The 26,985-nt window shown below is 49.0% G+C and overlaps 7 protein-coding genes across 7 annotated transcripts; 4 read left to right on the top strand and 3 right to left on the bottom strand.

Annotated features, from left to right (window-relative positions):
- Positions 1-152: 152 nt before the first annotated feature.
- FSST1_001807 (uncharacterized protein) lies at positions 153-1,980 on the top strand (the record flags this gene model as incomplete). Its single annotated transcript, XM_083227736.1, has 7 exons — positions 153-239; positions 323-394; positions 445-509; positions 567-748; positions 807-1,444; positions 1,492-1,681; positions 1,736-1,980. 7 exons carry the CDS (start codon positions 153-155, stop codon positions 1,978-1,980), a joined length of 1,479 nt encoding a protein of 492 aa, XP_083091989.1.
- A 464-nt stretch (positions 1,981-2,444) lies between these two features.
- Positions 2,445-4,761, bottom strand: FSST1_001806 (LMBR1-like membrane protein-domain-containing protein; the record flags this gene model as incomplete). The annotated part of the gene is made up of 3 exons (XM_083227735.1): positions 2,445-4,230; positions 4,287-4,655; positions 4,709-4,761. 3 exons carry the CDS (start codon positions 4,759-4,761, stop codon positions 2,445-2,447), a joined length of 2,208 nt encoding a protein of 735 aa, XP_083091988.1.
- Positions 4,762-5,072: 311 nt separating this feature from the next.
- FSST1_001805 (histone acetyltransferase catalytic subunit HAT1) lies at positions 5,073-6,618 on the top strand (the record flags this gene model as incomplete). The annotated part of the gene is made up of 3 exons (XM_083227732.1): positions 5,073-5,091; positions 5,152-5,433; positions 5,483-6,618. 3 exons carry the CDS (start codon positions 5,073-5,075, stop codon positions 6,616-6,618), a joined length of 1,437 nt encoding a protein of 478 aa, XP_083091987.1.
- Positions 6,619-6,951: 333 nt separating this feature from the next.
- On the bottom strand, positions 6,952-8,101 carry FSST1_001804 (pyrroline-5-carboxylate reductase dimerization-domain-containing protein; the record flags this gene model as incomplete). The annotated part of the gene is made up of 2 exons (XM_083227731.1): positions 6,952-7,883; positions 8,026-8,101. The coding sequence occupies 2 exons, from the start codon at positions 8,099-8,101 to the stop codon at positions 6,952-6,954; spliced, it is 1,008 nt and encodes a 335-aa protein (XP_083091986.1).
- Positions 8,102-9,285: 1,184 nt separating this feature from the next.
- On the top strand, positions 9,286-10,174 carry FSST1_001803 (CTD kinase subunit gamma CTK3-domain-containing protein; the record flags this gene model as incomplete). The annotated part of the gene is made up of 3 exons (XM_083227730.1): positions 9,286-9,444; positions 9,495-9,671; positions 9,740-10,174. 3 exons carry the CDS (start codon positions 9,286-9,288, stop codon positions 10,172-10,174), a joined length of 771 nt encoding a protein of 256 aa, XP_083091985.1.
- A 451-nt stretch (positions 10,175-10,625) lies between these two features.
- Positions 10,626-11,255, bottom strand: FSST1_001802 (mitochondrial 54S ribosomal protein bL12m; the record flags this gene model as incomplete). The annotated part of the gene is made up of 2 exons (XM_083227729.1): positions 10,626-10,949; positions 11,037-11,255. 2 exons carry the CDS (start codon positions 11,253-11,255, stop codon positions 10,626-10,628), a joined length of 543 nt encoding a protein of 180 aa, XP_083091984.1.
- A 647-nt stretch (positions 11,256-11,902) lies between these two features.
- Positions 11,903-26,686, top strand: FSST1_001801 (AAA family ATPase midasin; the record flags this gene model as incomplete). The annotated part of the gene is made up of 1 exon (XM_083227728.1): positions 11,903-26,686. One exon carries the CDS (start codon positions 11,903-11,905, stop codon positions 26,684-26,686), a length of 14,784 nt encoding a protein of 4,927 aa, XP_083091983.1.
- Positions 26,687-26,985: the final 299 nt, after the last annotated feature.

The raw sequence follows: 26,985 nt of genomic DNA, 5'->3' as shown, positions 1-26,985 counted from the left end.
CGAGCTGCAAGACGCAACACAAGCCTTGAACCCGGAGGTGGCTTTTTTTCCAGGACGCGCCTGCAATTTCATTCATTCAATCAAATAATCACTTCGCATACAGAAACTCATCAACAGCACGTTAAACATCTGTTCTATATCGCACTTTCGTAATGGAAGATTATCTGTTTCGACATTATGTCGATCAATGTCGTGTCGTTAAAGAAGAGACAAGCTACGTCGAGATTTTCAATTACTCGGTAAGTCATCTTTTGCATAAGCGTCTGCATCTAAGAAATCACTCTCGACAAAAGACGAGTTAATTTGCTAACGTGCCCACCAGGATCCCTTCTACAACGTCTGCGAAGAACATCCTTTACCAGACGACGAGTTTCACAACTTTGTGAATCAAACCGTTAGTACACTACTCTGATATCTTATCCAGAACTCGATTGACAAGGACAGGGTGCCTTCGCACCACCAGAGAATCTAAGGCCTGATACCAAGCTGCTCAGTGGTGTCCGATTGATGTGAGCTATGAAGATACTGAAACTTTAGTATAAGAACCAACTAACACTGTCGCCAAGAGTCCAAAAGAATGCCAAGCATCCCGATACGTTTCTCCCAAAGGTCATCTCACTACCTTCGGAGAAATATGGATCCATGGTTCGTGCTATGAATCTGCCACATCGAGGTATCGAAACGAATTCTGTTGTTGGCCCTTTCTTCTGGTGCGCCCATGATCAGGATGATGATGACCCTCATCTGCGTAAGTTGCCTGCTGGACTTGTCTACTGAGCTCAAAATTCACTCACACTCTCTCACAGAAATCATCCACAGGAAATCAGATGTCCTTAAAAAGGGTAGGACCAGAGGTTGGGAGATGCTCCTCTCTCATTCCTTCAAGACCGGTATCACTACTGGCTTCATCAAGGGAACTCCTAGCTCAGAGATTGAAAAGTCTTTAGACCACCTCAAGGCATGCGCTGGTCAAGTTGGACACCCAATTCTTCTCCCTCTCATAATCCTTACATACGACCTATCTCCTGAAAATGATGAGAAACAGCGTAAAGCTCGTCATTGGCTCCGCCGCCTTGAAAACGCCGTCAGCCTGCGCAACGAAGTCGAGGAGCAGGAGCAGTATTTCCAAAATGGCTTCATCGACATCGACGGCCTGAGTCGTGATCTTGTTGAGTGCCATGGAAATGTCATGTGGAAGCGTCCCCAGGCATACGAAGCACTTGTCAAAGAGATGGAGAAGGCCATGGAGACCTTTCGGTTCGTGTGGATTACGCTATGTCCCAACGCCGAGAAACAATCCGAGGCTGAACGAAAGCATCGTAAAGAGGTTGAGAAACTGCATCGAAGCATGGTATCTCGATTGGACTTTTACAAGGTCAAACTAAAGGGCCTAGAGAACTACATTCACATCACTCTGGAGAGACTCAAAGTTCAGCGCGAAGCGGTAAGAGCTCCATACAGACATCGCGAAGCACTGCTAACATATCATAGCTGTATAACATCATGTCACAACGTGAGGCAAGACTGAACCTCGAGATTGCAGGAGAGCAGAGGCGAATAGCCCATGCTAGCAAGCGGGACAGTACGGCTATGAAGACGTTATCCCTCATGGGTGCTCTGTTCCTACCAGGGACCTATCTTGCTTCTGTCTTTAGCATGACATTCTTTGACTTTGCAGCTGGTTTGTGATAACAGTCTATTTTTAAATTGCCTCTGAACTGACATGGCCCTCTAGATGCCGACCCTGTCATTTCTGTTGAACTCTGGGTCTACTTCGCCATAACTATCCCCGTCACCGCCATAATTGTCTTTTGCTGGATGTTTATCGACAAGCGCCGACAGGAACAGCATAAGAAAGACGATGCAGACCTTGAAAAGAATATCGATAAGATGGAGAAGGAGATCATGTTTGCCCTTCGCAAGCGAACGATGAGCAAGGCTAATACTTGGAACACGGTCAGCCCACCCCCAAAACCATGAGATTTGCCAGGATACGAAACTTGATTAAACGACTTTTTGCACACTTCTATGGAGGAATGATTCTTGGCTACAAGGCAAGATTATGACTAACGAACACATTTTGATGCCATGTATTATGATGTATATGAGTCGGATTTTACGAATAGAGCTTATTCTAAATAAAATAAATATATCTGCACTATATATAAGTACCTATGATACATGGAAATCTGAACGTCTTACCGCTTTACTACCTAGTGTTTGCCGAAAAGCCATCTAAACAGCTGCTACCAGGTTTCCAATGTCAACTTTCACCATGGAAAGCAATATTAACGTAGCTGCATTAAAATTATACTAACCAAACCCTCAAACTCCATCATGGTCTATCCGTGTCGATAGCAAAACGTGAGGCGTTATTCAAACAAAAGTGTGCTTTTCTCTCCCCCCAAAAAGACCATGCGCCGTCATGTGTGGAAATCATATTGCTAGATGCGAATTTGACCATCGCCAGAACCACCAAACCACCTGCGGAAATCAGGCCCAGAGCTAGATGACCCAGCACCCGCATCGCTGTCATCACCACCCATCCACTTTGGCTTTTTGATGTCATTGAACCACTTGGGAGCCTCGATGCCATCCATGGTGTTCTTCATGCGGTGGCCGATAATTGCAAAAAGATTGTCATCTTCTGGTTCCTCGTCGTTCCAATTTGGACCATAGCGATGTTCTGGGCCACGACGTGCGCTCGTCGTTGAAGGTCGAGCGGGCGACCGAGCAGGTGAAGAGGCCGCCCCGCGAGCTGAAGGTATCGACAGAACGGGCGCCGATCTGCCACCAGTTGTTGCAGCTCCGCCTATCCTAGAAAGAGCATCCTCCCTACGATGGAAGAGTGTGCTTCCACCGAGTTCACGAGAGATGAGGTCTCTACCTTCACGCCAAGATCCAGTGCCATAAGTAATTCCGTTCTCTTCCTCGTCGTCAATGACATCCATGCCAACGAAAATTCGCTTGACCCTGCCATAGATGCCAAATAGGGTAGCAAAAACAGGGAATAGAACGACGACAGGGAACAGATCGTCAAACCAATGACCCAGTGGTGTAAAGTCGATCAGTTGGCCAAGGAAATGGTAAAACACTGTCTTTTTGTAGACCTGGCTTGACAAGAAGGTGATGAAATTGTAAGAAATGGGGATGGTGAGTTTAGCCACTTGCATGGCATACCAGAAAGCCGATTCATGGGCTGTATTGCGACGAACAAGCGCTCGGCCGCGCCAGACTTTGACTTCTGTCATTGATATCAAGGCAGCTGAACACATGTAGCAAATCCATAAGGACGAGATGGCCTGGCCGGCGAAACCAACTTCAGGCTTATCACCAACCCAGTGATGCACCACTGTTAATCTGATGACCGACAGCTTGGGGAACGCAACCTTAACGACCTCAGACCAAACAATACAAGCGGATGCCGCCGCCAAGAACAGGCCAAGAAGAACTTGGGCATAAGGCAAAATCTGGTAATAATAAAGATATCGTGTGTATGGCGTCAAGACGACCGTCCTTTCCCAAAACGTTGCATGGGGTGATACATCGCCAAAGTCGAGTTTTTTCGATGCTGTAGAATCTAGAATTGCTTGCGTTTCTGTCGCTTCTTGAACGAGGTCGCTCCAGGCGTTGACATATCGCGATCGAGCGTGTTTCGCGCGCACGTACTTCCTAGTGAGATCGGCAAGGTATTTTTCAGTGATGACATGGGGAATAATGGTGGTGTCGGAGCCTCCGCCGAATCGTGTGCTTCGCGGTTGAGATTCGGGAATGTTTGCCATTTCCTGCAGTTCTTCAATCCAGTCCTTGTACACGTTTGCACTTCCTGTCTTGCGTCGTCCAAGTTCCGTGACCTGTACCTCAATATCCTCAAGTTTGGCGATCGAATCCTCCATCTCCTCGTAAACCTTGGGCGCCTTGCTTTGGAGTCTTCGGAGTCGTCCGCTAATGCTTGCGCCACGCATAAGGCGCCTCGGTATCGATACCAAACCGTGACCCATCAGATAAATGGCGAGTATCAATCCCCAGCAGTAGGCAAGTGCCATGATCGTGCCCTTGATAGCTTCGACTTTGAAACCAAACTTGATGAAGAAGTAGACGAGGCCGATAGATGAGAAACCTAGAACAATGGCGTGAAACTGCGCATTACTGCGGACTGAGTACATGAATTTGTCGTATGGTTCTCTGTATCCTGAGTCGGAGTATTCGGCTAGTATTGGGAGTATAAACCTGGGATCACTCGTCAACATGACACGCCATATAAACCATTGAGTAAGTCATCATACCAAGTCAAGGCAAATGTCAACCAATACGAAATGCGCCATGAAACCAATATGACTCGCTCAGGAAGCCATATCCCTCTTGTAGCTTCATCTCCAGTGACAGCACTCGAGGCAAGATCGATCGGGACAAGAATAACGACTATTGTTGGCAGCCAGAGAGCGAAGAAGATGGGGATGAGATAAAATGCTGGCGTTGTTCGTAGAGGGAGGTAGTATCGTAGAATGAGGAGAACGACGAGGGAGATGACGACAAGAACGATGCATGAAAACACCGCTGAGCCAACCGGCGACGAACTGCTTGTTATGTGTAACATTTCTGAGAGACGAAGCGCATGGCGCACAAATTTGTAAGGATAAGAATTAAAGTGAAGCCTAGAGTGAGTTCACCAAAAGATAGGTAGTTTAACATGTACTATGCGACAGACAGGGGCACGGGCCGTTCGGACTTGGCCTTGAGGGTACGTACCTTGCTCTCCATCTTGCGTCATTCAACTTTGATCCGCACAGTGATGGAGTGAGTCCTGCAGACTGCCTGTACCTGGCGGGACGTTCCATGGCCACCTAAAAACGGGACCCTACAGGTACGCCTTAATTGAAACGCGTGCAGCCTAGACGCGCTGATACACGGGCGCGTTTTTGTAGTGGACGACTCCTAGCAACGCAACTGCAAACTTCCATCGCAAGTTGTCTACTAACCCAGTATTCTTCTTTATACCCTGTTACGCCGAACCACATCCTACTTGGCTACTGTGGTTATCACCAGAATTTATTTTTAAGGCGAAAGAAGAAATGGAAGACGTCACGCCATGTAAGTCTGGTCTTTGTCGCAATCTACAATACTAGGATTCAGTATTGACATTCTCCCAAGGGCTGTCTGACGCCAACGAGGCCATTCAGATCAACCTTCTGTCTCCTTCTGACTCTGGCCTCCAACATATTGCTACCTTTAATCCTCGACACACCTACTCGATTTTCGGCGATGAAGAGAAGATTTTTGGTTACAAGGACCTCAAGGTCAACCTTCGATATCGCGCCAACGACATGCGACCGCACCTGAAGATTTCATACAGCAAGAAATCCGGCATAATCAACGAACTTGAACCCACAGATGTTGCAGCTATCCTTGACGAGGGCAACCATCTCCCTAAAAGTGTGTAACCCATATTGCGCCTGGAACAAGAAATGCTGACTGCATCCAGTTGCTTTTGCTAAAGCCAGCGATTTCGAGGAAAGCTCCAAGCAACTGGGCAACGATTGGACACCACCAGGAACGCTTCACACAACCTTGGATAGCCCAGAGGGCCAGTACGAAATCTGGCGCGGAAACCTTGCCGACCCCGCTGTCAAGCAGCTCAACAACCGTTTACAAATATTCGTACCTCTTTTCATAGAGGGGGGTACCTATATCGGCCAAGACCCTGAGGAGGACTCGACCGAGCTCGACCTTTCCGATGCCGACCGCTGGACCTTCTTCGGCCTCTACCAGAAGCGCAAGGTGGGAGACAAAACCGCCTATGTGTTTGTAGGTTACTCAACTATTTATCGCTTCTACTACTTCCAACCTCCCACCCCACCAGCATCGCCACGAATTGACGAGTGGGAATTGCCCGACGGCAACATGGACCTCGGCGAACTTCCTTGCCGAACGAGACTATCTCAATTTGTTATTCTACCTCCTTTCCAGGGCAAGGGCATTGGTGCGCGACTCTACAAGACCATTTTCGAGCACTACCACAAAATCCCACAAACTTACGAGTTCACTGTGGAGGACCCCAACGAGGCATTCGATGATTTGCGAGACATATGTGATCTGCAATTTCTTCGAAAAATGCCGGAGTTTAACAATTTGCGAGTTGACACCGATATTGCCATTCCTAAGAAGGGAGCCCTCCCAAAGCTGATTATGGGCTTCTCGCTGCTTGAAGAGATTCGTCTCCAGGCTAAAATCGCTCCTCGCCAATTTGGACGAGTTCTGGAGATGCATTTGATGTCTCAGCTCCCCCCATCAGTACGACCAACCATGGCAATCGATGAAGACAAACCAGCTGCGACAAAAGCCGACCGGCACCAAGCCAAGGTATGGAGCTTGATCGTGAAGCAGCGACTGTACCGTCACAACAAGGACATCCTTTCTCAAATTGAACCTGCTGAACGTGTGGAGAAGCTCGATGATACCCTGCATAGTGTTGAGCTGGAGTATGCACGTATCTTGGCTGCTGTCGATCGTTCAGACAAGCACGAGAGCCAGACGACAGCTAACAGCAAACGAAAGCTGGATACGGAGGAGAGTGTTGAAGATTCGAGCAGCAAGAAGGCTCGAGTGGAAGATGCCTAAACATCAATGTTTTCATTCATGTGCAAGCTACCGAAGTAAAGAAACGGGTCTAGTTAGGCGTTAGGAAACGTACCGAACAGGAAAAACTGTATGTTCACTCTGTATAAAATCAAACCATTGCACCATCTATATCCCTATCTACCTATGCCATGCGATGCTATGTAAACAAACTGTCTGAACAGAGGTAAAGCCATACTTGAGAAGCCGTTGGAAGGCTTCCCGACCGTTGTTTAATACAATTAGAAATAGATAATGGTAGATCCACCCCAAGGCCCTGAGCCAAACTTCAGCTTGGCCCTGGGAAGTCTCAACCACGTCTTGATTATGATCGCCTTATTCATAGTTGAACCTTGTTCCATTTACACCCTCAGCCCCCTTGCCAATCTGTCCAGCAACAACAGCGGCTTCACGCACAGCTCTTGAGACAGTACCTCGGACTTTACCCTCCTCAAGGACCAAGACGCCGCCAATAGTGCAGCCTCCGGATGTGCAGACCTTCTCCCGAAGAAGGGCAGGGTGCTCGCCGTGTTGGACAAGACCAGCAGTACCCCTCATAGATTGTGTGGCCATGCGCTGAGCATCCGCGCGGGGGATACCCATGGCGACGGCACCATCAATAGCGGCCTCCAGAACGAGAGCAAAGAAGGCAGGGCCTGAAGCACACAGGGCTGTTGATGCGTCCATGTGTCGGGTTGGCAGGTAGACGACATCGCCAATACGCTTGAAAATCCAGGTAACAAGGCTCTCAGTGGCGTGGTCGAGAGGAGAGTTGGGAGATGCGATGACGGTCATGGATTCACGGATAACAGCAGCGGTGTTGCACATGGCACGGACAATGCGGCATCGGCCATCTTCCTCAGGATCCTTGCAAGGCACAGCGCCATGAAGCGCGATCTCGATATCCTCAACGGTGATACCAGCACAGACACTGATGAGGAGCTTGCCGTGAAGAGCCTTTGAAATACCAGGCTCGGTGAGAATCTCCTTGACCATCCACGGCTTGCATGCAAGGATGACGACCTCAGACTGCTGAACAGCACCAAGGTTGTCGTTGTGAACAACCTTGAGAATAGAAGAGTGCTCCCAAAGGGCACCCTTGACGCGCTTAGCACCAGCAGGAGTGGCTACGCTGGCAACAAAACGTGAGGGAAGTCGGTTAGGCACCTCATCGCCGGGTGTTGAAGTCAAGGTCTGGAGAGGCTTGGGTCCTTGCATCTCTGCGAGAGAGTTCAAAATACCGCTGAGAATGGCAACGCCCATGGTACCTGTTCGATTCTCAGCAAGTGAACATGGTGGTTCTGGCCATATTCAATGATCTCAAAACCATGCTGGGGCTTATACCCATGTCTGGATATATGCTGCGCAGCCATGATATTTGTCTCATGATGAATTGATATTTCTACTTACCACAGCCAAGAACAGTCATGGTGAGGTCTGTACTTCCATTTGAGCCGTAAGGCGTGAGAGCCATTGAGTTGGGCATGATGCTTTCTGTGTCTAAAACTGAACGAACAATCAAAAGTTATTTGTGTATGAGAAGAAGAAAATCTAGAGGCAGAGGACTGACTGACTCGTGTCAAGTGTCAGGCGAATATAGGTAGATCGGAATGGGGAAAGTTGGGAGCAAAATTGAAAGAATACAAAAAGCTGGGGAAACGGGGGGAGAGACTAGATTTATACAAAAGGATTCCACATTTATTTATTTTAGTATTGTCAGGTTGACAGCGCGAGTCCTTGTTTACTGCTACATAATGCAGCTTAAGAGTACAGTAAAGCTACCTCTCAAATAGTAGAAAAATGCCGGGTAGTAGGTAACGTAAAGTGCCTTTGCTGCCCAATGCGCGACCTGCCCCGTATCCAAAACAGGAAAACGAAGCAAAGACGGAACGATAAGGGGTAAATAAGTAGCTGTATAAATTCTATGTGGAAATCGATACCTTTCAATGGGGTGCCATTCACCGAGAGAAGAGGCGAAGCAAACTGAAGACACCCAAAGTCTCACCATCATGCTAGGAAATGAGTAAAAAACAACCATCTAGTCTAGATAGACAGCATGGCGATCTGAGGTAACTCGCGAATAATGGATGAAGCCCCTGACATGCCCATGCCCATCCATAACTCATGTGTGGCTTCAACGTTGCTTCAGCGAAGACGCACACACTTGATAAGTTTTCACCGGCAACCTTTTGTGGTTAGAGCAATGTGATACATCTTCGGCTAGTCCGACCTGTATGTATTTTTTCACCAGTGAAGGAAATTCAGCTGAAGAGGAAAAGCAAATATTAAAGTGAGGCATGAAAGAGAAATTGAAGATGCGGTTAGGAGGTGAGACTGGTTTATTCCCGGTCGGTCTCAAATTCTCTCACCGCGTATGAGCACCGCCACAGCCATAGCCATAGCCATTGTGGCACTATAGGCAATTGTTTCCTTGCTGATCCACTAACAAACATCCTTACCCAGTCCCAGTACATCTCTCATCTCAACTATGTATCACCACTAATCATCTTGGTTGGATCTATTCCGAGAGTCTTGTCCCTTGTTACACCGAGAAAGTTCTTGAAGTCGTCCAAAGGTTCCGAACTTCCGGGATCTGTCACTCCAGACTTTTGTTTTGCCTTTTACTACTGATCATTCTTGCCAGTTGAGATCAATACTCACTCATTCACTATGGCCGATCCTTTCGAAGTGCGCATGCGCTTCACCTCTCAGCTTCAACATCTCAATGCATCGGTAGCATCTGCACAAAAGGCCGCACAATATGCTCTCAGATATAGGGACATGGACGAGGACTTACACTCATGTATCCTGGAACAATTAGAAAGAGTGGTAGGTCTATCGAGTCTCAGTGTAAACCCATCACTGACCTAAACCAACAGAATAACATGAACATACGGGCCAACATCATGTACTTCATTGAGCATTTCCTCGACATGGCACAGCGCGATGGACATCCAGACTATATTCGGATGATGCAACGGGACATTATTCGTGTTGTTGATGCTGTCGCCCCCGATGATGGATCTGGTGCTGCCAACGTCAGAGTAGTTCGAAAGGTCGGCTGAGCCTAGCACCATACAATTCTCTGACTTGACTTAGAACGTTCGGCTCACATTTACTATAGGTTTTGCAAGGGCTTCAAGGCAAAGGGTACCTGGAGTCGCAAGCAGTCATTCAGATTGAGGATGTTATAAAGGAACGCGAGACAAATGCAGCAGACTTTGCCTCACCAAACGGAGATGTGGAGATGACAGATATCCCACCTTCTCAAACCATCCCTAAGCCAGGCCGACGGGGCGCATCAAATCAACTTGACAAGCGACAAATAGAGCAGAGAATCGAAGAGGACCGGGAACGTCACAAGCGTGAGCGCGAAAGTATATGGGCCATTCCCAAGACTGAAAATGCGGAAATGAATCGGCTATGGGAAGAGACTAGCGATTTTGGAGAAGACGATGACCGCCTGATCACTGAAGAGCAAAGGGATTTTCAAACGGAGATGGAGATGCAGTCTGGCTGCCAGCACAACCACGGAGCAAAGAATGGCAACAATTACTAGGAGCGGGCCCAACGACAAAGGAAAAGAAATCACTTTACAAGAGAACAAAAATGGAATGGGGACGCTGCCTGGCTACCATCACCCGGAGAACGGAACGAACGGGAACAGTCGTTGGACGTTCAACATATCTTTCCCAGGTTGGTCTTGGAACGGCGTTCGTAATTGGGGGAACTGACAACAAAGCATTGATACCCGTCATTTTGATGACTGCCTAGGGTAGTGACATTTCAACGTTTCATTATAAGTTCGAAGTAGTAGTGATTGTAACTTGTCAGAGCGACAATGATTACTTCATGTTCGATGTGATATCATGATTAGAAAGAACTCACCGATGAGTCTTGTCCAAGGTTGCGTATTGTTAGATACTAGTACATATGTTTTTATACATGCAATCCAGCCATCTATCGTGCCAAGTCGCTAGTCGTCATGTCCCATAGATCGATCATCCATTCTACTCCATAACCACGGTGGCGCCCAACTCCTTCATGGTGTTGATGATCTTCTCGGCATCTTCCTTGGGAACGTTCTCCTTCATCATCTTGGGTGCGCTTTCGACGAACTTCTTGCTGTCCACCAAGCTCAGGCCGAGCATGTTCTTGATCTCCTTGATGACCTTGGCCTTGGAGGGGGCATCGAATCCTTGAAGCTTGAGGGTGAAGAGGGTCTTCTCGGCGGCGGCAGGAGCAGCCTCCTCAGCCTCCTCAACGGCAGAGGGGGCAGCGGCAGGAGCAGCAGCAAAGCCGCCTATGGGCATATCGGGAATGTTGAGCTTGCTCTGTTCAAGGCGTCATGTTAGCGACTACGATCCAAATAACCCCGCCAATGTCCAATTGATGTTTATTTCAGCACCAGCACTACTAACCTTGAGGCTGGAAACAAGGTCGGCAGTCTCCAGAAGAGTAAGCTGGCTAATCTGATCGACAATGGTTGCGATCTTGGGGTTGACGGGAGCGGCTTCGGATGAGTTCCATCTCCTCGATGTGGCCGGGATGCGGACAAGCTGTGCGGGTGCTCGGGCAGCGCCAGCGGATCGGAGCTGGCGAGCACAGCTCTGGGCGGCGTACCGACAAGACATGGCCATTGTTTTGGTTGAACTGGTGAATGCTCAATTCGAGAGAGTCGTCGCGTGCGGGCGTCTGAGGGAACGTCTTGAAGTTTTTCGAGTATCAATGTTCTGGCGGGCTAGCGGCATGATCACGTGTATAAATGGGGCCACCACTTATGTCGAACGATTGCCTTTGCTTTGCAATTGTAACTTCAAGATACAAGTAAATAGGACTTGATAATAATATTTGATTTGGAATGATACTATCGAGCTAACTTAACGAACTGTTGAGGCTGCCCAAGTTCCAGTTGTGATGTCGCTGTCACTTGAGCCAAAAGGTACGCTTTATTGACCGATGAGACTTGAGCAGGATTAGACGTCAATAGTTGGAGGAATTGGGAAGGTGAAGCAACGCATTCGTTCAAAAATAAATGGCAATATTGGCAATACCCTCAGAATAGAAACACATCATCTTTAGACTCAATTCGGTAAAATGAATGTTGTCGATACCAATTACTTTCAGGTGAAGTCCAGGGTCCATGAGATTAGCGCAACCTAGATGGCCCCACAACTGGCACAAACCGAGATAAGATAACAGAAAAAAAAGTCAAGTTCAAGGTGCGGTTGGTGAATCACGTTTACACCAGCATCGGCAACCAAAATTTGTCGACAAGAGCGCAATCATGGCAATGATTGATGTCTCACGACAGAGGAGGTCCCTCCTTGAGGACGCGACTGTGTTAGAAATTTTGCCTGCAGAAATACTGGCAATTATTCAGACAGAGTCCTCCACGAAGTTACTCGATGCTATTGCTGAGGCAGCTCTTTGCCCACCACTTACAGAGCGTATCTTTGCGCATTTTGAGCATGTCTTTCCAGACGTTTGTGCTCGATGGATTCTCAACCCTGGCAATGAACAAAAACATATACGAATATACTCGGCACTAGCACGTATTCTTCCTTTTGCTCCCTATCTATCAACCTTCATCGAATACGCCTCTTCTACCGCCGAACAGCCGACTAATTCACACTCTCTACGACTCCCACCCTTGAAACTTGACCAGGATGCTATCACTCAGGACGGCGATGTCCTCCTACAGAGTCTCCTTGTCGCCTGGAGGCTGATCAGCTTCGACTCGCGCAACTTCGGCCCCCTGACATCGGCCGCTTTCATGCAGACCCTTTTTAATCACCAAAGTACAGCAGTCCGTTATCTCGCGACCAGGATATTTATTCAACTTCTTCATGGGTCAGATTGGAAGCTTGAATCTCTCATCCAAGAACATATCGGCAAGAGCGAGGCTATCCTAGCAGACTTTGACGGCAGATCGATTGATTATGGGTTCCTTTCGTTGTACGAACAGTCTCGAGTAAAGTCTTTCCTAACTTTGCGCCAAGAAGTACAAGCTGCTCACGAAGCCAACGACAATGAACCTCCGTATCTACAGGCTCTAACCCCTTACGTCGTTTCCTACGGCAATGTCATTCTCCCCAGACCTCTTGGGCCAACCGGAGAGCCCTCGAACCTCGTACTTACCCCTACGACTGTGTCCAACTTGGAAAAGTTGGCGACCATGCTACGAGAACATGACCCAGTCATGCTTCACGGCCCGCCTGGAGTCGGCAAGACCGCCTTGGTTCACGAAATCGCCAAACAGCTTGGCATGTACTCGAATATGGTCACATTGCACCTTAACGAACAGACCGACGCCAAGATGTTGATCGGCCTATACTCAACCGACACGAAACCCGGCAGTTTCCAGTGGCGTCCTGGTGTTTTGACTACAGCAGTCAAAGAAGGTCGATGGGTGTTGGTGGAGGATCTGGACCGAGCCCCCACCGAGGTTTTGAGCACGTTGCTCCCCCTTATCGAACGACAAGAACTTCTTATCCCAAGTCGAGGCGAAAGGATACGTGCAGCAAGCACGTTCAGACTCTTCGCAACAGTGCGGACGTCACGAGGTATGAATGGACGGGAGAATCTGCCTAGCATGGTTGGTATGCGCTTCTGGCAGACCTTGAATACCCAAGCCCTCGCAACCTCCGAGCTTGAAGATGTCATAGTTCAGACGTACCCCATCCTGCGAAGGCTCGTCCCCGATATTCTTGCAGTATATACCCGTCTGTCTCAGTTCAGCAACAAACCTGGCGCATTTACTCGGGGTCGCAATGTGATGGACCGCCAGATGACGCTGCGTGACTTGCTGAAATGGTGTCGCAGACTGCGGGAGTCTTTAATCACCGCAGGCTCAAAGACAGGGGAGGAAGCGATCACAAACACGACAGAAGATCAAATGTTTATGGAAGCAGTTGATTGTTTTGTTGGAAGCTGCCCTGATCCACATATCGGTAAAGACCTTATCTTTGCGATTGCTGAGGAGATGCGCATTCCAAAAGAACGAGTTGAATATTATATGTCAACTCATATACCTCCTTTACAGGAGAGCGAAAGCCAGTTCAGCATTGGCCGCGCTGTGTTGCGCAAGAAGAAGCAATCAAACAGAGTACAGAAGTCAAAACGGCCATTCGCAAGCACAGCGCACGCCAAGAGGTTATTGGAACAAATCGCTGTCGCGGTTAAACTCAATGAGGCTGTTCTTCTTGTTGGAGAAACCGGTATTGGCAAGACTACAGTGGTACAGCAGCTGGCCGAGTCCTTGGGCCACAAGCTTGTTGCCGTAAACTTGTCCCAACAAAGTGAGGTTGGCGATCTTCTCGGTGGCTTCAAGCCTGTAAATACTCGAACATTGGCCATGCCCCTCAAGGAAGAGTTCGAGGATCTGTTCTCAGCTACTGGCATCTCTGCATCAAAGAACCAAAAGTACCTTGAGCAAGTTGGCAAATGCTTTGCTAAGGGACAATGGTCAAGGGTGTCTAAACTATGGAAGGAAGCCCCCAAGATGTTTAACAAGATTGTGAAAGAGCTCGAACGAGTTCAAGCAGAACAATCAGAGACTCGAGATGGAGATGAGCAGCCTACGAAGCGTCGAAAGACTCAGTCCAAGCTACAGACCCTGCTCGATCTACGTCCACGGTGGGACCTGTTTGCCCGTAATCTCGAGCAGTTCGATGTTCAGGTCTCCGGAGGCTCCGGCAGCTTTGCCTTTTCTTTCATGGAGGGAAATCTTGTCAAGGCTGTGCGCAACGGTGACTGGGTACTTCTCGATGAGATCAACCTCGCCTCTCCCGATACCCTTGAAAGCATTGCTGATCTCCTGACCGGCCCTGAGGAGAGGCCATCCATTCTTTTGTCAGAAACTGGCGAGATCGAAAAGATCGAGGCTCATCCCAACTTTAGAATTTTCGGTGCCATGAACCCTGCAACCGATATCGGAAAGCGAGATTTGCCAGTTGGGATCCGCTCCAGATTTACCGAAGTTTACGTATCGAGTCCAGATAAGGATATTAAGGATCTGCTTCACATCATCAAGACTTATCTCGGCAACAGCAGCAGCAAAAATGACCAGGCAGCAGATGATATTGCGCGTCTCTATATCAACACCAAGCGACTGGCAGAAGAGAAGAGATTGGTCGATGGAGCGAATGAAGTGCCTCACTTCAGTCTTCGTACCCTGACACGAGTTCTGAGCTACGTGAATACCATTGCACCTTACTATGGTGTGCGAAGGGCTCTTTATGAGGGATTCGCAATGGGATTTCTTACACTGCTTGACAGAGAGTCGGAAAAGATGCTTGTGCCCTTAATATCTCACCATATCTTTGAGAGCCACGGTAACCCTCAGTCATTACTTTCTCAAGCACCGAAACACCCTAACGATGGTAAACAATATGTACGCTTCAAGAACAAGAACCGGGACAGACAATACTGGCTCTTCCAGGGTAATGAAACACCCATTGAACGGGACGACTACATCATTACTCCTTATGTCGAACGAAATCTTCTGAACCTTGTCCGTGCTACCTCAACAAGGCGGTTCCCAATTCTTATCCAAGGCCCAACATCTGCTGGAAAGACAAGCATGATCGAGTACCTTGCAAACTTCACTGGGAATAAGTTTGTGCGTATCAACAACCACGAGCATACCGACCTCCAGGAGTATCTTGGTACCTATATCTCTGGGTCTGACGGCAAGCTCCGATTCCAAGAGGGTATCCTTGTGCAAGCAATGCGTCAAGGTCACTGGATCGTGCTTGACGAACTCAACTTGGCACCAACAGACGTTCTTGAGGCCCTGAACCGTCTTCTGGATGACAACCGGGAGCTCTTGATCCCCGAAACTCAAGAGATCGTTAAACCACATGAGAATTTCATCTTGTTCGCTACACAGAACCCCCCTGGTCTATACGGTGGCAGAAAGGTGCTTTCAAGAGCGTTTCGTAACAGATTCCTCGAGCTGCACTTTGATGACATACCTGAAGACGAGTTGGAGTTTATTCTCCAACAACGAAGTCGGAACACCTCTCCTCCTGATTGCCGAAGAATTGTTACTGTCTACAAGGAACTGTCAAGACTTCGTCAAACAAGTCGACTTTTTGAACAAAAAGACAGCTTTGCCACACTTCGAGATCTGTTTCGTTGGGCGTTGCGAGAGGCCGAGACACGTGAAGAAATTGCTTGTCACGGATTCATGTTACTCGCAGAAAGGGTTCGCGACGAGGAGGAGCGCATTGCTGTCAAGGAGATCATTGAGAAGGTTTTCAAAGTCAAGATCGATCCACAAAATCTTTACTCTGCCACTGTGGCCCCTGAGCTGAAGCAGTTCACGAGTCAGAAGAACAGCCAGGGAGTCGTATGGACCCATGCAATGCGCCGACTCTATGTTCTTGTCTCTCGAGCATTACGCAACAACGAGCCGGTATTGCTAGTGGGCGAGACAGGTTGTGGCAAGACAACCGTCGTTCAACTGCTTGCTGAGGCATTGAAAAGAGAGCTCCATATCGTCAACGCTCACCAAAACACCGAGACAGGTGATCTGATTGGTTCTCAAAGACCTATTCGTAACCGTGGAGCCATCATCGATGCCATGGACTTGGACTTGAAGTCGGTTCTGCAGACGTTTGGATTAGATATCTCCGGCTCGGTCGAAGAGCGCCTGGAGCGATATAACGCATTGGATACTTCAATCATCAACAATATTCCTCAAGACGTCCGGGAGCGAATCAGTGCCCACGAGACACGAAGCAAAGCTTTGTTTGAGTGGGCAGACGGAAGTCTGGTTGAGTCGATGCGAGAGGGTCACTTTTTCCTACTGGATGAAATCTCCTTGGCTGATGACTCGGTTCTGGAGCGCTTGAACTCTGTGCTGGAACCTTCAAGAACACTTCTTCTTGCCGAAAAGGGTGTTGACAACTCCTTTGTTGTTGGAGCCGATGGATTCCAGTTCTTTGCTACCATGAATCCAGGTGGTGATTTTGGAAAGAAGGAACTCTCGCCTGCATTACGAAACCGATTCACTGAAATTTGGGTCCCAGCCTTGTCACAAAGCGAAGACATCTATGAGATTGTCAAGACAAAGCTCAATAGGGACTCTAAGCAATTGACCGAAATCATTGTTAAGTTTGCTGCTTGGTTCGGTGACACCTTCAGGTCTATGGCATCAGCGCCGTTCTCCGTCAGAGAAATTCTTGTTTGGGTCCAATTTATCAATGACTTCCAACCTAATGAACCTATCATCTCTCTGGTTCATGGTGCTTCAACCATTTTTATTGATAGCATCGGCGCCAATCCTTCTGCTATCCTGGCTACCGACCCCAAGTCACTTGGCCAACAACGCCAGAAGTGTCTGGGCAAGCTAAGTGAGCTTATCGGTGAGGATGTCTCTGGGATCTACGAGACACAGCCAGAGCTCTCTATGGATGACCATTCTTTGACCATTGGCCACTTCAGTATCCCCCGGGCTTCCATAGGCGTTGCTGATCCTGGATTTGCTTTCCATGCACCCACTACGCGTTTGAATGCCATGCGAGTACTTCGAGCGCTTCAGATGCAACGGCCGATTTTGCTTGAGGGAAGTCCCGGTGTCGGTAAAACGACTCTTGTTGCAGCCTTGTCCCAAGCATGTGGGCAGCCGTTGACAAGAATTAATTTATCTGACCAAACTGATTTGATGGACTTGTTTGGTACTGATGTTCCTGTTGAGGGAGCCGAGGCTGGTAACTTTGCTTGGAGAGACGCCCCGTTCCTTCAGGCTATGCAAAAGGGCGAATGGGTACTCCTGGACGAAATGAACCTTGCTTCTCAGTCTGTACTGGAAGGCCTGAACGCTTGTCTTGATCACCGAGGTGAGGTTTATATCTCAGAATTGGACCAAGTCTTCAAGCGTCACCCAGATTTCCGCCTTTTCGCAGCCCAAAACCCTCATCACCAGGGCGGTGGCCGCAAAGGTTTACCCGCCTCCTTTGTTAACCGTTTCATCGTTGTTTACGCCGATGTCTTCTCAGACGACGATCTGAACTTGATTGCAGCACACAACTACCCCAAAATTGAACCACAGGCGATCAGCAAACTGATTCAGTTTGTGTCTCAGCTCGACCACAAGCTGGCCATAGAGAAGGCTTTCGGGAGTCAGGGAAGTCCTTGGGAGTTCAATTTGCGCGATGTCCTTCGTTGGCTGAAACTTCTCGACTCCTCCGACCCTCTACTTCGCAATGCCCATGTTGACGACTTTCTTGATATTATTGTCCGACAGCGATTCCGAACACAGCGGGATCGTGAGGAAGTGGACAATCTTTTTACGTTGATTTCCGGTTCGCCGCCACGACAGCATAGTTTGTATCATGATATCAACCCAATGTTTGGCCAAGTTGGATTGGCTCTGCTCGACAGACACCCTCATTCTCAGCCAGAGCGACTCCCTAATATCGACATTGTTCCTAGACTGGCTGAGCTTGAGTCACTCATGATTTGTGTTAAGCAAAATGTTCCCTGTATTCTCAGCAGCCCTTCAGGCTACGGCAAGACTGTTTTGCTGGAGCATGTCGCAGCTTTGGCCGGAAAACCTCTTGTAGTGTTCCCGATGAACGCTGACATCGATACCATGGATCTTGTTGGAGGATTTGAGCAGGCAGACCCCCTTCGGGAGGTTAACGCTGCTCTCCGAGCCCTCCAGGAGGACCTGCAGAACTTGGTCATGTCCACAGTGCCAGGGGATGTTCCCAACCAGGCGCTTTATCTACTTCACTTGCTTGATGGCTTTACTGGTGATGTTGCATCGCTTCCTGCCATCACTGAAGCTGCCAAAGGGCTGCTTCAAGAGATCTCCACCGACTCCGAGGTAGCCACCGCGCTGTCCAAGGCCCTTGTTCCTCTGCAACACAATCTGGTATTGGAGAACCCTCGTTTTGAGTGGTTGGATGGTGTCATTGTTAAGGCCCTACAAATGGGTCAGTGGCTGGTTCTTGACAATGCCAACATGTGTAACGCTTCTGTCCTTGATCGACTGAACTCTCTCCTTGAGCCCAACGGCTTCTTGAGCATCAATGAGCATTGTGGACCTGGTGGAGAACCTAGAATCGTGCGCCCACATCCAGAATTCCGCATTTTCTTAACCATGGATCCTCGATATGGCGAGCTTTCTCGCGCAATGCGGAATCGTGCTGTTGAAATTCATATTCATACACCCCCTCCCGCCCTTGACCCCTCATACAATAGAGTTGTGAGCGTGGAGAGCAGTCTGCAACGGTACGGCACATCCAAGCAGGTAGCAAACTCGACTACCGCAAGCGATGAATCGGTCGAGACTGTGGAGCGCTCCCTTGAGACACTTTCCATATCAGATATCGCTCTCCTTCCTCGATTTGCCGACACTCTGCCAAAGGATACTGCCAACAACGAGGCGTTCGAGGTTGGGGTTGTAGAATTGCTTAACTTCCTTCACTCAAGCAACGGCACTGATGGTTTCAAAACCGTCTCTAATCTTTATGATTCCCTGAACGTTCCGGCACTCAAGCCTGCGCAGCCCCTGCACCCACTCAGCAACTTCCCCATGGCCCAGATTTTGCCTTCAACAGATCACGCACGATGGCTTGGCGCTTGCCTCGAATTCTACCACGACCTGTATCGCCTACAAAACTCTATCGAGGGCCAGCGACGTCAGGCTCAGGTTAATAAGTTGAACGCTCTCAACAGACTTCAAAGATCACTTATTAGTGATCGTGTAGCTGCTGTGTCGAAAGATGCTACCGTGAAGCTGGCTTCGTTCTTGGTCTCCACGATCAACACTATTAAAGAATGGCTTGGGTTCAACTTCGAGTCTTCTGAATCGTGGACGGAGCGCGTTCGAATTCTCAGAGGTGTTGTACGCTATCTTGAGCGCACCGTCCGACTCACCACTGAAGACAACTTTGACGAAGCTAAGTTTCAAGCACACCTTGCACAAGGTGCAAACTTCCTTGAAAAACAATTGACCTTGTCGAATGGCACACAGGAGCGAGAATTTGTTCTCCTTCTTCTTGACCGGCTGGGCAAAGACTTTACCGCCGGATTCAAGTTGTCGACCGGTCTGAGCATGGAGCTGCTTTGGCACGTCTTCCGCCCGACTCCACTGCCTACAAAAATTCTCTTGGACCAAACACTGGAACTTGAAAAGCTGGGCTCTCGATTCGATACTTTACGATGGAAGGCGGGAGCAGCAATTCCCGACTTGGCAAAGGCTATGACAACTCTCGAGAAGGCCTCGGGAATCATCTGCAGTGATGTTCCAAACGTGGACAGCCTTCTGGAAGCCCTCACTACAGAAATCGAGTCTCTCGAAAGTCGAATCGGTGCTGATGAGGCCGAGCGTATGCCTTTCATGGTTGAAGAATTTGAATCACTTCGCCAGGTAGCAATGCTCAGCCCCACCAACTCAGATCACGCAGAGCTGCAGGTTTTGTCTAATATCCCTACGCAAGCGGGAATAATGCTTGCCAGCTCTGAGCACCAGGCTGAACTTCTCCAAACAGTCGAGAACCTCGTTTTCCAGAACCAATTCTCCTGGGATGGCAAGTTCGTAACGTCGTTCTGGTCAAAGCTCCAAAACTTGGGATCAGTCAACTTGGGCTCTCTGGCTCTCCTTGAAGCGGAACTCCCAATTGCCGGTCGGCAGCTTGCAACCCTCAGTGCTGACTTGGTTCAGAACCCCTTGATTAGACTGAACAACGTTCTTTCCAACCTTCTTCTTGAGGTTTTCGATGCTCACGGCCAGGGTCTCAAGCAGGCTGTTGTTGAAGCAGCGCAACTTATTTCTCAAGATCCTGCCGCGAATTCCCAAGCTTTCGATGCCATTTTGCCTCTCATCGAACAGGATCACTTTCGCCAGATCGCCGTTGAACACCTTATCCCTGCCTTGAAGGCGCTCACTGCCTCTCAAGTGGACCTCCAAAAGCAGGCACATCTGTCGGCTTTTTCCTGGATTCACTTCAGTATTGGCACTGTCAAGCTGTACGTCCCAGACCGTGTCTTTGATCCTCAGAGTAGGCCGAAGATGGAACGCGAATTTCTTCAAGAGATGCATGCTCTTCTCGATCAGCGGACTGGATCACTTCGTACGTTTGAGAAGCTCTTTACCGGACAAGATACAAATGAGCGCATCCGTCTCCTTGAAGCTGAAGCCACAGCCCTAGGCCCTCTTCCGCAAGAGGTTCGACCAATTTACAGACCCGATCAATCAGAGCTCAGTCGGCTTCATGCTGAGTTCTCTAACGTGCTGAAGGCCGTTGCGGGCCCTACTCTGTCTTCTGCTCTTCAGATTCTTGAAAAAGACCCGGGTCAAGCGGCAGAAGAGCTGTACTTGGTGAAAGAAAACGTACTTCGACTTTTGGACAGACTCTCTGCCCGTTTCGAAGCATATCAAGACATGACACGACCTACTTCAAGTTTGCTTCGTTGCCTCATGATTGGGCTTTCACTATGCGATGCCGCATCAGCTTGTAACTTGGCACCTGCTTCACAGCAGATTCTTGAAGTTACGCCTTTCCTGGGCGGAACCATGTGGAACCAGAAGGACGGAGATTTTTCGTCACGAACATTTGAATTCCTCAATTACATGTCTGTCGTTGCCAGCGTTGAAGGTTTCGAAAACATCGGCCATCATGCCCGTGATATGGTTTTCAAGAGCTTTCATAGTTTGTTCGACGAGTGGACCAAGAGACTTGAGGCCGATCGCAAGGAGCAAGCTGCCAAGGGTAGCCTTTACCGTTTCCGAGGCTCCTTGGAGGACGAAGAGGAGATTGATACAGAGGAGTTCAACGAGTTGTTCCCGACTTTCGATGACGAAGAAGCTGCGAACGTGCTCTCCGCCAAGAAGCAAGATGAAGTGCGCGACCAATCTCTGCGTGTGGCACAACTCCACAAGAACCTTTTCCTCACACAACAGGATTTCGCTACAGCCATCAATGATGTTTGCAAATCTGTTGGAGACAGAGTTACATCGGAAACTATCGACCACAAGAACATTGATCGTAACCTTACAAGCAAGATGCTGGCTGGCACCATGTTCTTCCTGAACGACAAACTTGAGTCACTCGTCTCATCCACTGTGGACAAGGGCTACAACTTCTACACAGATGCCAACGTCCCAGAAGCTCGTCAGCTTGTTGTCCTCATGCATAAGATCAAAGCTCGTTTCCGTGAGTTACAGATGGTAGACGAGATTGGTCATATGCAACCGTTGGCCGATGTCATCCAAGCTTGTGACCAGGTCCTCGAACTTGTCCACACCGAGCCGTTGGCCAAGATCCTTCCCAAGGTTGAGTACCTTCACGGCCATGTTTATGAATGGCAATTTGGTGGATGGGCAAGCAAAATCTACGGTGTTCTTACTCTCCACAACCTCCTTACGGACACGGTCATCCGCTGGCGACGACTGGAACTATCGACTTGGGCCAATCTCTTTGACATGGAACAGAAGAAATGCCAAGACGACGCGTACTCATGGTGGTTTGTGGCTTACCAAGTTGTCATTGCCGTTCCCTTGTCTCTTGTTGACTTTCCTAAAGAGATGACAGAGTATGCTGCTTCTCTGATTTCAAGTCTAGAGATGTACTTTTCAACTGCGATCGTTGGCCAATATGGAGCACGTCTGGCCCTATTACGTCAACTCCAAAGCCACCTCAAGCTCCTGACTGAAGATTATCCAATTCTGCAAGTTGTATTGCATTCGTTGTCCAACTTTATTCATTATTACTCTCGATATGAAAAGATCATGGGGGAAACTTTGCAAAAAGGACGTCTTCCGATTGAGAAGAAGATGAAGGATGTTCTCCTCATGGCAAGTTGGAAGGACACAAATATCAATGCTTTACGCGAGAGTGCTCGCAAGTCTCATCAGAAACTTTTCCGGATTATCAGGAAGTTCCGCGGTGTTCTTGGCCAGGAGGCAAAGCAAATCATAGAGCAAGGCCTTCCTGACGAAGAAGTCCGTCGCATGGCTCATATTGACAACAAATCTCCTGCTCCTGAGGTCTCGGCGGACGTCTTCTCCAAACTGAATGAGACCATGCCTGGGTGGATCGATGGCCACAAGCGACTCGCCAACGTCTCCAAAACTGTCTCGGTCATGCGCAAGATCTCAGACAATCCAGACATGTCTAGCGATGTGCCGCAGATCATCGATGACTATGTTTTAAGTCTCAACGAGTCGATGACAGAGTTACGGAAAGAAACGCCACCCTTCTTGAACGACGAGAACAAGGACCAGGTCAAGCACTTGAAGACAAGAAAGAGGAAACTGTTCGCTGATACTTTGCGCGATCTTCGGCAGATGGGTCTCAAGCACAACCTTGGACAAGACAAACTTGCTGAACAGGAGACACTCTCACTCGTATTAGCATCCATCAAACCAGTGCATCTCCCTGGTGACGCTTGTACTGAGGCCATGGACTATCACTTCCACAAGATTCTTGACCTCGTCCCCAAGGTTAGAGATGCGTCTAGAGACCACTCCGAGGATCTGACGAGCGCAGAGATTGTGCGAAGTGTTGGTTTCGTCGAAGGGATGCTCAACCTGCTGCTCTCTCAGAGAAGCCTGATCTCTAATGGAGGCTCCTCATTGTCGCTACTCAAACGATCATCATCACAATTTTATCACTTGAGCCTCGCCCAGAAGCACGGTGCCCTCCTCCACCAGACAACTGTATCCGACTGGACACGTCTTCTTCCCTGGCTCGTCCAAATCCTCCAGTACGCCATCCGCCTAGTGGAAATTCACGAGAAGTTGGGAGAAGCCAAGCACACCATGACTCTAGAGCATCTGAAGTCGTGGTATGGACGATTTGAGTCACTCCAGACCTCCACTACCGGCCTCAAACAACTCCCAGAAGGGGTGTCTTCTGAAGCAGCTGCCCTTGCGGAGGCCAAATTCTCCAGCGAACTAAGCAGCTTCCGCGCCAGTCTTGAGGATCTAAACAGAGAACATCCGAAACTCTCTTTTGTTTTCATGCAGATTGCTGGCTGGACCGATATTAGTGAGGAGGTCTTAGGCCTGACATACAACGGCAAGGAACTAGGCACATTCGCAAACGCTATCTCGACACTTTGCGACAAGATCCTCGTAGCTGTTGAAGGTGCAAAGAAGGCCGCCAAAGAAATTCCTCGCAAGGAAGATGAGCCCGGTTGGCTGATTAGCCACAGTGACGCCTTTGCCAGCTTATTTACTAAGCTTCATACTGCGGAGGTTGAACGTAGTGTGACTGGCTGCATCAATATGCTGCAGCAAATGCAACTGGAGGATCAGCATCTTGGCCAGGCAGCCATGAGTCTCATGGCAATCGCAAGCCCAATCTTGACTGAATATGTCGACCTCTCGCAGCAGACATTGATGCAAGTCATCGACATCCATAGCGCTATAGCACACATGGCCTACAACATGACCAAGACCTTCACTCAGATTTCATCTCAGGGATTCTGCACCCCACAAGAAAAGTCTGATGAAACCTCTGGCGAATCCGGTAAAGTGGAATCCGGGACTGGCCTTGGCGATGGCGAAGGTGCCGAAGACATCAGCAAGGACATCCAACCTGACGAGGATCTCTCTGAGCTTGCTCAGGAAGCCAACAAAGAGGAGAATGGCGAAATGGAAGATGAAAAGGATGCTGTCGATATGGCGGACGAAGAGCTTGAAGGCGATATGGGCAGTGTCGATGGTGCCGATGACGACGAAGAAGGATCGAAGAATGGAGATGAAGAGGAGGACGAAGAGAATGACATGGACGAAGAGGCTGGAGATGTTGATGACCTCGATCCCACTGCTGTTGACGAGAAGATGTGGGACGGAGACGACGAAGAGAAGGCCGACAAAGACCAACAGGGCGAGAAGGCTAAGGGGCAGAAGAAGGATGATGAGCAGCTGGCGGGAGACGAAGACGCTCAGAAACAGGATGGTGAAGAACAACCAGATGTTGACGATTCTGGTGAACAAGATGCTGAGGAGGAGGAGGAGGAGGAGGAGGCTGGCGCGGAAGAAGAGGATGTTAAAAACCAAGAGGAAATGAACAAGCAAGAGCAAACCGCGCAGGAGAACGACACCCTGGCGCTCCCTGAGGATATGGATTTGGATCTCGGCGACGAGCAGGAGCCAGTATCAGACAGTGATGATTTGGATGATCTGTCCGACATTGAAGAAGAGAAGAAAGAAGTCGAGGACCAGGAAATGGGCGATGATGCGGATCAAGACTCAGAAGATGCAGCAGCTGAGGCCCAACTACAAGAGGAGGCAGGAGAAGAAGCCGGAATTGAAGAGGACGAGGAAACACCCGAGGAAAAGGCTGGCGGTAAGGATGAGGTCGATGAGGAAGTCAAGCCAGAGGAAGAAGAGAAAGCCGAAGAACAGGATGATGCTACGGATCAGAACCAACCTCCTCAAGACAGCGCTACGACAGACACCGACAATGCAGCACCAAGCGATGTCAAGACCTCTGGTCAAGACCAGAATGCAGATTCAATGGACGTCGATGATAACTTCCAAAGCAATGCTGCTCAACAAGAGGATGGGGAGATGGGAGAAGGGGCCGCTGACCAGGATACAAGCGCAGGAAACAAGGGTTCTACGTCGCAGTCAAGGGAGATTATGGACAGAGCCGATCAAGAGCAAGACAAACCGGACTCGGCCCGTAGCGATCCTTTCAAGAAACTTGGCGATGCCCTTGAACGTTGGCATCGACAACAAGAGGATATCAAGGATGCCGAACCCTCCGAGGCCAACGAACAAAACGCGCCACAGGATCCAAGCGCCGACCAAGGCCGCAAGGAATTCCAACATCTTCAGGACGATGAGACTGCCACGGACACGCAAGCTATGGGAACTGCAGATGACGAACAGGTGCAGCCCATTGACGAGTCCATGGCTATCGATGAGGAGAAGCAAGATCCCACAAGCCGTTTGATGGATGAGGACAAGGATGAGACCGAGCAGGACCCCGACAAAATGGATACCGCCGACACCACCGAGGCGCCAGATGCCAGCAATCAAGACACAGATAAGGACCAGGAAGACACCCGCTCAGGAGTCAAGACACGCCAAGGCAACTACGACCGAGAGCTCAGTCCTTCTGAGCAAGAGACGCAAATGTTAGAAGACCAAGACGAAGCAGACATTCAGGAAACATCGACTCAACTCTCCATTACTCACATCTCGGATCAAGAACGTCCGCTCCGAGACTTTGGAGAGTCGATGCAACAGTGGACCGAGTTCCAGACCAAGACACATTCGCTCTCGTTGGCATTGACATCTCAGCTTCGACTCATCCTTACACCTTCGCAATCAACAAAGCTTTCGGGTGGGTTCCGTACCGGTAAGCGGCTCAGCATCAAACGTATTATCCCATACATTGCTTCGAGCTACAAGCGAGACAAGATCTGGATGCGACGCAGTATTCCGACCAAGCGAACCTACCAGATCCTTCTCTGCGTTGATGACAGTAAGAGTATGGGGGAGACATCATCGGGTACCCTGGCGATGGAATCCCTCGTCATGGTGTCACGCTCACTTACAATGTTGGAAGCTGGACAAGTTGGTGTCATGGGCTTTGGCGCCGACGTTTTCAGCGCTCATGGCCTCACAGAACCTTTTGCTTCGGATGCAGGAGCCAAGGTACTGCAGAAATTCAATTTCGCTCAAGATCGCACCGACATTGGCCTGCTCATTCAAAGAACCATCGAAACTTTCAGAGAGGCCCGACAACAAGGCAGTGGTAATGCAGATCTCTGGCAACTCGCACTCATTCTCTCCGACGGTCTCACACCTTCGTCAGCCCATGAGGGTATCCGACGAATGCTGCGAGAGGCTATGGAAGAGCGGATCATGATCGTGTTTATTATTATGGATGACACGGACAAGAAGAAGGGCGATAGTGTACTTGAACTTAAGGAAGCCAAGTTTGTTCGGGATGGCGGAGAAAGCAAAGTGGTGATTGAGAGGTATCTGGACACATTCCCTTTCCAGTACTACTTGATTGTCCACAATCTTGAAGAGTTACCAAGTGCGCTGGCTGGTCTTTTGCGAACATGGTTTGCAGAGGTCAATGCTTAGAGTGACGGCGCAACTTGGAGAGTTGTTTCCTCTACTTAGGACCTATATATATATAAAGGACAGGGTGGGATGGTTTATAGACGGTTGGAGAACAACACCGGAGTTAAGGTGATCTTTGATTTGTTTAACATTCTCGGCAAGATGGGGAAAATCTTGATTGATAAAACTACTTAGAGAAATTAATTTGATTCGATTATTTGCTAGATAAAGCCGTTGTACAATAGCCATGTTGAATGAGTCAAACTGTGATATTAAGAAGAGACATTGATGTCGATCTCTATTATTGTACCACGCTATTG

This window comes from Fusarium sambucinum, chromosome IV, assembly GCF_050947815.1.
Source record: "Fusarium sambucinum isolate potato_lamoka chromosome IV, whole genome shotgun sequence".
Lineage (NCBI taxonomy): Eukaryota > Fungi > Ascomycota > Sordariomycetes > Hypocreales > Nectriaceae > Fusarium > Fusarium sambucinum.
The sequence above is the reverse complement of the archived record's forward strand: the minus strand, read 5'-3'. Positions and strand labels throughout refer to the sequence as shown.